This window comes from Schistocerca cancellata, chromosome 3 (assembly GCF_023864275.1).
Source record: "Schistocerca cancellata isolate TAMUIC-IGC-003103 chromosome 3, iqSchCanc2.1, whole genome shotgun sequence".
NCBI classification, from domain to species: Eukaryota; Metazoa; Arthropoda; class Insecta; order Orthoptera; family Acrididae; genus Schistocerca; species Schistocerca cancellata.
In genome coordinates this window covers 543,044,050-543,057,322 of record NC_064628.1, presented here as the reverse complement: position 1 = coordinate 543,057,322, position 13,273 = coordinate 543,044,050, and the positions used below count along the sequence as shown (strand labels likewise).

The following is a 13,273-nucleotide window of genomic DNA, read 5'->3' as shown; positions in this document are numbered from 1 at the left end:
CTTGCTCAATATACAGATTGAATAACACCGGGGAGAGGCTACAACCCTGTCTTACTCCCTTCTTAACCACTGCTTCCCTTTCATGTCCCTCGACTCTTATAACTGCCATCTGGTTTCTGTACAAATTGTAAGTAGCCTTTCGCTCCCTGTATTTTACCCCTGCCACCTTTAGAATTTGAAAGAGAGTATTCCAGTCAACATTGTCAAAAGCTTTCTCTAAGTCTACAAATGCTAGAAACGTAGGTTTGCCTTTCCTTAATCTTTCTTCTAAGATAAGTCGTAAGGTCAGTATTGCCTCACGTGTTCCAGTATTTCTACGGAATCCAAATTGATCTTCCCCGAGGTCGGCTTCTACCAGTTTTTCCATTCGTCTGTAAAGAATTCGTGTTAGTATTTTGCAGCTGTGGCTTATTAAACTGATTGTTCGGTAATTTTCACATCTGTCAACACCTGCTTTCTTTGGGATTGGAATTATTATATTCTTCTTGAAGTCTGAGGGTATTTCGCCTGTTTCATACATCTTGCTCACCAGATGGTAGAGTTTTGTCAGGACTGGCTCTCCCAAGGCCGTCAGTAGTTCCAATGGAATGTTGTCTACTCCGGGGGCCTTGTTTTGACTCAGGTCTTTCAGTGCTCTGTCAAACTCTTCACGCAGTATCGTATCTCCCATTTCATCTTCATCTACATCCTCTTCCATTTCCATAATATTGTCCTCAAGTTCATCGCCCTTGTATAGACCCTCTATATACTCCTTCCACCTTTCTGCTTTCCCTTCTTTGCTTAGAACTGGGTTTCCATCTGAGCTCTTGATGTTCATACAAGTGGTTCTCTTATCTCCAAAGGTCTCTTTAATTTTCCTGTAGGCAGTATCTATGTTACCCCTAGTGAGATAAGCCTCTACATCCTTACATTTGTCCTCTAGCCATCCCTGCTTAGCCATTTTGCACTTCCTGTCAATCTCATTTTTGAGACGTTTGTATTCCTTTTTGCCTGCTTCGCTTACTGCATTTTTATATTTTCTCCTTTCATCAATTAAATACAATATTTCTTCTGTTACCCAAGGATTTCTACTAGCCCTCGTCTTTTTACCTACTTGATCCTCTGCTGCCTTCACTACTTCATCCCTCAAAGCTACCCATTCTTCTTCTACTGTATTTCTTTCCCCCATTCCTGTCTATTGTTCCCTTATGCTCTCCCTGAAACTCTGTACAACCTCTGGTTCTTTCAGTTTATCCAGGTCCCATCTCCTTAAATTCCCACCTTTTTGCAGTTTCTTCAGTTTTAATCTACAGGTCATAACCAATAGATTGTGGTCAGAGTCCACAACAATTATGAAAAGGATAGATTGCTACTCACCTTAAAGATGACAGGTAGTTGCAGATAGGCACAACCAAAACACTCTTATACACTGTGCTTCTGGTCAACGCTTTCTTCAGAAAAGAAATGAAAACACAGAACCGAGCACACTTCGTGCACACATGACCACTGTCTCTGGCTGCTCTGGCCAGACTGCAAATATTGCGTTGAATGAAAGCAGCAGTTTGGAGTGGGGCAGGGAAGGGGGTTGGATAGATGGGTACGGGTGGTGGGAGAGAAGAACACTGCCTGCCGGACTGTGCAGGGAATAGAAGCTGCAGGACAGGCCTGCCAGGTGCAGTGTCCAGAGACAGTGGAGAAGGGGGTAGATGGAGAGCAGAAAATGAGAGGAGCAGAGAGGGGAAAGACTGGCAGAGACCGGCACACGGTGAGGCTGAGGGGACTTGAATTGGGGGGAAGTGATAGGACAGAAAGGATGGAAACTATGGATGGAGAGTGTGGAGACAGTAGGTTACTGTAGGTTGAGGCCATAATAATTTTGGGAGTTAAGAATGTGTTGTAAGGATAATTTCCATGTTCACAGTTCAAGAAAGCTGGTGAGGAGGGGAGGATCCAGATGGCCTAGGTCGTGAGGCAACTATTGAAATCAAGCATGTTTTGTTCAGCAGCTTTTTGTGCCACAGGGTGATCCATTGGGGGTGGCCATTCATCTCTGCTGTCTGCTGGTTGGTAGTCATACCAGTATAATCAGATGTGCAGTGCTTGCGGCCGAACTGATTACGACATGGCTGCTTTCACCGATGGCCCAGACTGAGTGGGTAGGATAAGCCTGTGGCAGGACTGGAATAGGAAGTGCTGGGTGGGTGGATTGGGCAGGTCTTGCAACTGGGTCTGGGATGTGATCCCTGCAGCAAGGGGTTGGGAGTGGGCTAGGGATGGACTAGGATGTAGTGGAGGTTGAGTGGATGATGGAACATCTTTTTAGGAGGGGTTGAACGACCTTGGGTAGAATGCCCCTCATTTCAGGGCACAATGATAGATTAATCATAACCTTAATGAAGGATGTAATTCAGTTTTTCCATACTGAGGTGGTATTGGGCAGTGAAGAGTGCACTGCTTTGTGGCTGGTTCTGGATGGTTACGGTGGCGGTAGAAGGATTGGGAGTGTGTAGGGATGTAGTGCAGAAAATGTGTTTATGGACTAAGTGTGGGAGATAATGCCTGTCTGTGAAGCCTTTGTGAGACCTTCAGCTTACTGGGAAAGGGAGTTCTTGTCACTGCAGATACCCCTTCCGTTGGTTGCCAGGCTGTATGAGATGGATTTCTTGGTGTGAAAGGGATGGCAAAAGTTGAAAGGCATGTACTGTTGATGCCTGATGGGTTTAATGTGAGCATAGGTATTGATGGACACCTGAGAGGATGAGGTCAACGTCCAAGAAGGTAGCACATTGCATTGAGGAAGACCAAATGAAGTGGATGGGAGAGAAGGTGTTGAGGTTATGAAGGAATTATTATAGGGTGTCTTGGCTCTGAGCCCAGATAATGAAGATATAATCAATGTAGCCAGTTATTGTGCCCCACTGAAAGAATTTCAGCCCTCATTGACAAACACCTCCAACCAATTGCCCAAAATCTAGCCTCTCATGTGAGAGACACAACCCACTTTCTTCACTGGCTCTCCACCATCCCCCACCTGTTTACCTCCTGGATCCCTACTCATCACTGTTGGTGCCACTTCCCTATGCACTTAACTTCCCTCATGCCTATGGTCTTCCCACTATGGGACACTACCTTTCCCAACATCTTTCAGACTCCAAACTCAATATGTCACTCTACATGTATCTCACTAACTTTATCCTATCACACAACTACTTCTCCTATGAAGGGAAGGTACTCAAACAAATCAGTGGCACAGGCCTGTGCATCAGTGTGGCACTCTCCTGTGCCAGCATGTTTATGTACCATCTAGAGTGAACCATCTCAGCCTCTCAAAATTCCAGACCTGTGGTCTGTCCGGGGTCACTGATGATATCTTTGTGACCTGGACACAGGGCCAGGAAACCCTATCCCCATTCCTTCACAATCTCAACCTCTTCTCACATCCACTTTGCCTGGTACTCCTCAACCCAATGTGCCATCTTCCTGGACATTAACCACCTCCTCTGTAATGGCTCCATCCACAACTCTGTCTATGTTAAACCCACCAACAGTGCATGCATTTCACCCGTTGTCATCCCTTCCCCACCAAAATATCCCTCCCATATAGCCTGACCACCTGGAGATGGTGTATCTGCAGTTAGAACTCCCTTGCCCAGGATACTGAAGGTCTCACAAAGGCCTTCACAGAGAGGCAGTATCTCACAAACCTAGTACAGGAACAGATTTCCCTTGCCATATCCCCACATGTCCACAGTCCTCCCACCTCCTCCAAGAACTAGCTACAAAGGAGTGCCCTCTTTGTCACCAAGTACCACCCTGGACTGGAGCAACTGAACCACATTCTTTGAGAGGCCTTTGATTATCTATCATCATGCTCTGAAATGTAAATGTCATGTGACTAGGGCCTCCCATCGGGTAGACGGCTTTCCACCCAAGATTCTTCCCACCCTTCCTAAAGTGGTGTTCCATTACCCACCCACCCTCCACAACGTCCTTGTCCATCCCTAGGCCACTCCCAGTCCCAGCCCCTTGCCACAGGGATCATATCCCTGAGGAAGACCCAGGTGCAATACCTGCCAATCCACCCACCCAGCACCTCCTAGTGTGGTCCTGAGACAGGATAATCCTAATCCATCAGAGGGCAGACCACCTGTGAAAGAAGCCATGTCGTATACTAGCTCTGCTGAAATCATTGCACAGCTTTTATATTGGTATGACTACCGACCATCTGTCAACCAGGATGAATGGCCATTTCCAAAGTGACCCAGTGGGAAGTGGACCACCCTGTGGCACAACACGCTGCTGAAAATAGCATGCTTGATTTCAGTGGCTGTTTCACAGTCCAGGCTATGTGGATCCTCTGCTCCACCGTCAATTTTTCTGAACTGTGCAGGGAGTTACCCTTACAACACATTCTCTGCTCTCAAAAAGTATCCCAGCCCCAACCTGCAATAGCCTACTGTCCCCACACAATTTCTGCCCCTTCTATCATACTACCTCTTACCAATTTATTTCCTGACACCCTCATTGTGTGCTGCTCCCTGTCAATGCTCCCACCGGTTTTTCCCTTTCTTCCATCCCCTCCCCTCTCCACCCCCCTCCTCCCCACCTGCTCCTCCCACCCCTCACAGCATTGGGCACCCTCGTTCTGCTGCCATCTTGTCCCTGTGTACTTTGCCAGGCACTGCTCTTCTCTCCTCCCACCTGTACCCTCTATCCCTCCTCCTTTCCTGCCTCACTCTAGATTGCCGCTTTCATCAACACAATAATTGCAGAGTGGCTAGAGATAGTGGTCACATTTATGTAAGGTGTGCCTACTTGCATGTTTTCCTTTCTCTCTAGAAGAAGCCTTTGGCCGAAGGCTCAGTGTGTAGCAGTCTTTTTGTTGTGCCTGTCCACATAACATCTTTGTGGTGAGTAGCAATCCATCCTTTTCATAGTTGTTGAAAAACTATGTGTGGATTAACTTTTTATGCAAGGTTTGGACAAAAATATGCGTGCTTAAACATAAATGCAGATGCTAACCAAGCCTGTATGTTGCACTGTTGTGTTCCACCATGACCAACATTTGTGCAATGTTCTCAATATCTTACAAGTGTCAGTTGTGTTCAGAACAGTATTCTATGTAGTTGGGATCGCATTATGTTGGATCTAACAAGGGAACCTCCCCATCGCACCCCCTCAGATTTAGTTATGTTGACACAGTGGATAGGCCTTGAAAAACTGAACACAGATCAATCGAGAAAACAGGAAGAAGTTGTGTGGAACTATGAAAAAAATAAGCAAAATGTACCAACTGAGTAGTCTGTGCGCAAGATAGGCAACATCAAGGACTGCGTGAGCTCAGGAGCGCCGTGGTCCCGTGGTTAGCGTGAGCAGCTCCGGAACGAGAGGCCCTTAGTTCAAGTCTTCCCTCAAGTAAAAAGTTTAATTTTTTATTTTCAGTTTATGTGACAAACTCTTACGTTTTCATCACTTTTTTGAGAGTGATTATCACATCCACAAGAAAACCTAAATCGGGCAAGGTAGAAGAATCTTTTTACCCATTCGCCAAGTGTACAACTGAGGTGGGTTGACAACGTATTCCTGTCATGCGACACACATGCCATCACCAGTGTCGTATAGAATATATCAAACATGTTTTCCTCAAATGTTTTCGGTTCCCATTGGAGAGGCACGTCCTTTCGTCTACTAATCGCACGGTTTTGCAGTGCGGTCCCAAAACACAGACACTAAACTTATTACAGTGAACAGAGACGTCAGTGAACGAACGGACAGATCATAACTTTGCCAAAGTAGAGAAAGTAAACTTTTCACTCGAGGGAAGACTTGAACCAAGCACCTCTCGCTCTGCAGCTGCTCACGCTAACCACGGGACCACGGCGCTCCTGAGCTCACAGTGTCCTTGATGTTGCCTATCTTGCGCATGGACTACTCAGTTTGTATATTTTGCTTATTTTTTTTCATAGTTCCACACAACTTCTTCCTGTTTTATTGACTGATTTGTGTTCAGTTTTTCAAGGCGTATCCACTGTGCCAACTTATAACTAAATCTGAGGGGGGTGTGATGGGGATGTTCCCTTGTAAGTAAATTTGAATGTAAGCAAACTGTTGGTGCTTGTATGGTGGGAGTGTCTGTAAACAGGGGAGTCAAGGTGTTTGGTATTTCAAGAGACGTGTTGTTGAAGATTTTTTCCACATACAGGGAAAGTGGAAAAATATCATCCACGAAGCTGCAATGCAGATGGAACTTTGTCTTGACTTACCATAACAAACAATAGTCAATGAAGATGATTGTGGTGAAACATAAGAGGATGATAGCTGTAAAAGTCACTGCAGGACTGAATGTCACACTCACAAATCCTGTCAGCACCAAAATAGCAACAAGGAAGCTCCAGAAGAAAGGAATTGTAGGGCGAGCTGGGAACCACTCTTCAGTGATGCAAATGCCCATGACTGGAAAATGTGGTGCTGAAGCCAAGAAAATTAGACTTTGGAGTGATGGAAGAAATTCGTTTGATGGGATGAGTCTTGTTTCACACAGTTTCCAACTTCTCATTCAGTTTACATCCCAAGAGTGAAATGTGGTGGGGCTTTGGTGATAATTTAGGCAGCCACATCACTGTATTCCATGGGCTTCAGGGATACTCTGCATGTTTGTGATGTTATTCTAAGCAGTGATGGCAAAGAGAAATTGCAGCTCGTGACAGGTTTTTACAGTAATTTTCCAAGGGAAGCAGGGCTACAAATTAACAAGGACAGACCTAGTACATGGTCATATGCAAGGCACTCAGTGACTGTACACCATTGACAGTTGATGAATTATCTTTCACTTTTAAAACGGCAGATACATTTAAATATTTGGGAAGCATTTTTATCAAACAGAATAGAATAGAAGTTGAGGTTAAGGCAAGGGTAACAGGGGCAAATTGAGGATATTTTGGCATACGCAAAGTGCTTTGCAAGAGAGCCATTTCGTGAAATTTTAACATCAAAGTAAACCAACAGTGTAATTCTCCATCTAGCTCCATATGGGTGTGAAACATACACAGGGTGATTACAATTAAAGTTAAACTTTCAAACCACTGTAGGAATAACACCACTGGTCAGAATGATGTCAAATTGCAACGGAATATTATCAGAGAAGGGGGAAAACATATGCCAGAAGAAAAATAAATAGTTACAAAATTTAGCAATAGACAACGCTGTAAGCATCCTAATAGCGGTTGACTACAAATTACAAATGAATCACACAATAATGCCTAAGGTGTACATTTGACGTTAAACAAACTGTACTGCTCAGTGCGCATGGGTGTACAGGTGCGATACTGTTAGTTACCTAAGGCCATCCAACACGGCAAGGTCATATCACATCAGATGGGAAAAATCAGTTTTTAATTGTCCTGAGGCCAAAAACAGCATACAAAGCATCACATTGGTTTTTATTTGTCCTGAGGTCAAAAACTGCATAAAAAGCATCAATCAAATCCGATTATTAATTTCCGTGTGACTGGTGCAAAACATGTTCAATATGTTGTCCACCATTTTCTGCAACAAGTTGAAATTGAGAAACAGCATGTTCCACAACTGATCGAAGTGATTCCAGGGTCACGTTCAGAATGTGTTGCATAAATGATAGCCCAACAGCCAGAAGTCACACGGATTAAGATCAGGTGATTGGGTTAGCCAGGCTGTAGGGAAACGGTGGCTGGTAATTCTTGCGTTTCTGAAATGGCACTGCAGCAGCTGCTTAAATAGATTTGCAATGTGTAGACGTGTGCCATCTTGCATAAAAATGATCCCACCCACACATTTACACTGTTGGAGAGTTTGAATGATGTGGTTGCGTAAAAGACACTTGTAGTGCTTACCAGCAATGGTACAGATAACAGGACCGGAAGCACTTGTCTTTTTGAAAAAATATGGCCCTATGATAAATGATGCGGTAAACCCGCACCACACAGTGACCTTTTCAGGATGAAGTGGTGCTCGTTGATTTGTGTGTAGATTTTCCATTGCCCATATTCGACAATTATGTGTACTGACATATTCTGTCAGATAGAAGTGGGTTTCATCTGTCCACAAAATCTTCCACAGCCAATCATTGTCCAACTCAACAGGAAGCAACTCATGCACATGGGTAATTTTGAATGGATAGCAAAGAAGGATGTTTCGTAGGATTTTACGCACCGTGCTCATGGGTATGTCCAATGTTCAAGCAATTCTCTGTGCACTACACGTGTGCACACCACCACTTGTCTCCTCCTGCATTGCTGTGGCCTATGCTTCCACTGATGTCGAATCAATTCGTTTCCTCCCTCTACTAGCTTGCACACCAAAAGAACCCGTCTTTTCGAATTTCCGAATCAGTTTCTGCAGACCCACGGCAGTCATTGGACAAACACCTTTTTCCAAACCCTTCAATGTCTGGAACTTCTGCAGAGTGATGTGCACAGTCGTCATTCTTTACAAGCAGATTACGATTCTGCATTGCAACAGTCATGGTGAACATCACGGACGTGAAAGGGGGAAAAGCCATGTACCCGGTGTTTTTCTACCAACTTCAATGGGTCATGTGCATGACAGGCGTTTTCATTTATGTATTCTGACAAATACAGTGCCATCTATTGATTAATTTTCACACTATTTTTTTTTCTTCTGCCATACGTTTTCCCCCTTCTCTGATAATATTCTGTTGCAATTTGCCATCATTCTGACCAGTGGTGTTATTTCTACAGCATTTTGAAAGTTTAACTTTAATTCTAATCACCCTGTACATTAAGGAAAGGAGATGAGCAGAAGTTGTAGGTCTTCAAGAGAAAGATATTAAGGAAAATGTTTGGCACCAAGAGGGATCCTACGTCTCAGGAATGAATGGTATTAAAAAAAAAAACAGGAAATGGTAGAGCTGTATTCACATGCTGAAATTGCTCGAAGGATGAAGAATGTGTATGTGGTAGCATGTCTATCAACATCGTTGTGGAATGGTGTGCCATGTTCTGTGATAGTTACATTTTTACAGAATCTGGCAGGCCAGCCTCACTGAAGTGGGAGACACTCGAGCATCTGCCATGTAGTCCTGATCTCTCCCCATTTAATTATCATGCCTTTATTCCTTTAAAAAAGACTTTGAAGGACCAGTGATTCCTGTCCGACAAAGATATTTGGCAGGCAGGTAGGAAATTCTTCAAGCAGTTGGACATGATGTTTTACCAAACAGGTATCTTCAACATTGTGTGTCAGTGGGATGGATTGCCATAGTGCTTATGTTGATTTTGCCAGATTGGCATACTGATTCTGGACTATACCGCCATTGAATAGAAGCTTTTTGATTGTCCCTGATAGTGTTCTTTAGCTGCTGAAGGTAAGCATTTAACATTAGAGAAAAGGATGCTCCTGAATCAACTAGAATTCAAACAGGTTGGCTGTTGAGAATGATGTTAATCAGATTTACTGACTTCTTGGTGACTGTTGTCTATTTAAGATATTCATATGTGTCAACTTCATCATACCTTGCTTAGTTTTCCTGAACTCAGCGGGTAGGTATGCAGCTGGTACCTCCATAAGGGGACAGGGAATGGCTATGGTGTGTTGGGGAGTGGCCTCGTATAGGATACGGTGATATTCTGTGTTGTACAGGTCACGTATAATCGTCTGCAGTTAATTCATTAATTAGCATTGAGACGATTGACATTTGATGACACAGAGTTTGTCAGAAACTTGCCTTCTTTCTCTCCAGTAGCTTACAAGTCCAGGGTATCTGTTATGGAAACTGGCGTGTTGTCCTCTGTCCTCAAAATGTCTATTCTTCTGCAGTACATTACACTTGGCAGAGATGTTGATTGTACCTGAGTTGGTTGGAAGCTGGATTGTCATTTGACAGTTGCAGTATAAATCCGAGTTGGCAGAGTCCATTCTTCATGGAGCGTTCAACTGGTGGTGGAGATTGGTCCTAAACTCAATACATCTCATCTTCAACATTCTCTATTACTCCATCCATATTAGGTAGACATTCATTCATGATATCCCTCACTTACTTGGTCTGACAGTTCTGGCTGCCATAAATTGCTGTATCTCTTCTCTTACAACCTGGTGTATGAGAGAAGTGACGTCAATGTGGTCTTACACAACTGCCAAAGGGACTACATTCAGGAGTCAATTGTACCCGTTTCATCAGACTCTTTTTATGTTGCTTATTTTTGATGTGCTGGTACCACTTGATGAATGTGTCCTGCTTGGTACATGTATTCTGGGACTCTTTTCATCAAGTGTGAAGTTATGTTGGCTTCTGTCATATTCAGATTCAGTTGTTCTTCAGCTAAATGGGCTTGCTGCTGATTGTTGCTAAATCTTTTCTTCAGTTTGGCCTGTGGAATTTATCCTATCAGTTGAGCTTCTCTTTGTTGTTCTCAACCCACTACTGGGCTACACCACCCAAGTAAAAGTACATATTTGTCAAATTGTCATCCAGCTGTTGTATTTCACAACTTAGTCAAGTCCTTATGACCATTTTGTTGGGTCTTGTCTAGTGTCTCCAGAAAACACTGATGAATACCTGTTATGCAGCTGACTTACTGCTGTTTTGAAATCAATTGGTCTTCTGAATCCATGGGCCATGGGAACAATGTTCCCATATAGGTGACAGCATTTAAATTGCCTAATTGGAGCCCTGGTGATGTAGATGTTTTTGAAGTACCCAGCATTTCCTCCAAAAATAGTCACATTGTAACCCGAATCAAGTCCAAATCGAAAAGCAGGGACATCAGGGACTTAGCATGCAAGCACATTTATTATGAACACCAACTGGACTAAACTACTGGATGGAGAATGCAGCTGCTTATATGAACAACTATAATAAATTTCAAGAACCTTCCAGTACTGATAGATACTAAATGACAAATGACTGCCAGTGATCAGGTTTGAACTGGTGACCTACGGCACACCAGCCACTGATGCTAACTGCTACACCGCATTACATGTGCTGCGGCATGTGGCAAATGAGTTGTGCTGTATACAAGGATGATCCAGTGAGAAAATTAGGGTTATTTGTTTATTTAAAAAAATAGTTAGAAAAACATTTCTCTGGCAGTTTTTTCCCTACAAACATACTTAACTTTGCCACATAATCGCTATGCGCTTGTAAACTCTTACAGAAACTTTAAACTGGCGTCTTCAACTCCTCTGGATAAAAGTTCTTTGCGCAGGAATTGAATAAGTTGATATTGGTGGTCTGTAGTTTGTAGTAATCTTCAAACAGTGGTTGACCAATCCATTGTTTGAAGTACAAGAAAAGATTATAATCACTGATGTGAGGTCAGAACTTTTGGGTGAGTTGTTGAAAAATTCTCAATGGAATTGCTTAATTTTATCCTTGGTAAAAGCAGCAGCATATGGATACATGGCGACATAGAGAAGACCATCCTGGCAATATCCAAGAATTTCCACAATAATTGTGTAAATATTTGTGTGTTCAGCATCAGGAAATCAATCAGCCAGGATGCCAACCACGAATCATTGATTTGATTGCAGGTTTTGGTCTGCTTGCTGCAAAATTTCATCAGTCTGGATACTGGGCCTGCCACTCATGCTCCTTATGGTCTGCATTTGTACAGCCAGTTTTAAAGTGTTAGCAGCATTATCTGACCTTCCCTTCACTCATTTATGTAGGCTCATGAACTAGGCATAACTCACGATGAATTTGGGCTGTTGTAGATATTTTTGTACACACTAATTGAATTACAGCACATACTTTACAGTTGATGTGACCAGTGATTTTTGAAGCCATTGTTATTTGCTTTCACTCTTAGTCCAATGACTATTGGATCAAAACAGTGACTTTTGTGGTTTTACAATCAATCAATTGATGGTTCCACATGAAACTCCATTGTGAGCTTATAGCATTTAAATTTAGATTGAGAGCCCTTACATTTTTAATAAACCATGAATAGATTTCAACTGGTAAAATTTTGAGGAGAAAAGATGACTGATAAGAACTTAGCTTCATGAGACAAAATATTTAGTAACAACAATAGACTCATATAATAGTATATAAAATGACACAAGCTTTCAGAACTACTAACTCATTCCTTTGGGAGGAGAGAGATGTTGGTGAAGATCAAAAGGGAAGAGCAGGTCACTCCGGACCTAGATTGAGTAGGGCATATGTACTGTGCTACTGTGGTGGAAGTTGGCCTTGTTTTTATCCTGGCTCAAAAAATGTGTTCACTTAATCCATACGAATTGTTCACAGCCTAATCATATTAACAGTGATAACTTTGTAATCCATTGAAGAGTGATAGGTTTTCACACTTGAAATGCAATGTCCTGCACTGGTCTACCACTCGGGGGAGGGGGGGGGGGGGGGGGGGGGCACTCGCCCGCCTGTCTGCTGTCTGTCTCTCTGCAACTACATTGGTAGCGTTGAGCAGCTTAGGTATTCAGATGTATTATTCTTTGTGCTAAAATATGTTGGTTCTTGTGTCAGTACATACTTTCTGTGTTATTTACACATAAATTTATTTGACAACACAATCCCTATCCTAGCCTGAAAAACACAGTACTTGGAGAATCATTCATTTACAAACATTGTTGTTTTGACATTATGTGAACTTCAACATAACAATATAATTGTTGTATTTTTTAAACAAATTGTGCTTTGAAAAAAGTGTGTAACTAACAATATAACTGTTGAAGAATAAGTATGCTTTGCTTATAATATCATCTAATTATCTGAGTAAGAAGTCTTTTGATTCCATGATCACCAGTATAAAGCATTGACTGTTTCTTATCTGACAGCCAACACATTAAATTTTTTTTGTTCTTTCCAGATCAGGGAAAAATACCACTTGCATTGGTGACTACTATGAAGAAACTGAAAAGTGGCTACATTAATGGAACAAGGTGAGACCATCTTAATTTTCAGTGGTGTGATTACAAAAATCATTGTTATCTTTTGCACAAATGAATTTCTAGTTTGTAATTGTATTTCTGCCTCATCTTCAAACTTCACCATATTGTCCAAAGTAACACTTGACGGATGCTGAGGTTTTAACAGAACTGACTATAGTTAGTTTTTTGTTGTATTGGTCAGACATAAGAGTTGTTGTTATGGGTGATAAACATTTATATGGCTTATAGTTCTAATATATTTCCAAGTGTGTACATTAGTGCATGTGACTGGAGCTTCATAAATATGGTGGAGTATCATTTGCAGCCTGTCACAGCTCTTAATGTTAATTGCCTCTTGTGTGACTCTTTTCTTTATTAAGTGAAAATGAATTTAATAATATTATTCCAT

At 42.4% G+C, this 13,273-nt stretch overlaps 1 protein-coding gene across 2 annotated transcripts in view; it reads left to right on the top strand.

Annotated features, from left to right (window-relative positions):
* Positions 1-13,273, top strand: part of LOC126175372 (probable phosphorylase b kinase regulatory subunit alpha) — a 247,572-nt gene that overhangs the window by 137,641 nt on the left and 96,658 nt on the right. For both annotated transcript variants that reach the window (XM_049922140.1, XM_049922139.1), the window contains exon 12: positions 12,804-12,876. In XM_049922140.1, the coding sequence (XP_049778097.1) occupies positions 12,804-12,876 (73 nt within the window). The remainder of the gene's footprint in view (positions 1-12,803; positions 12,877-13,273) is intronic.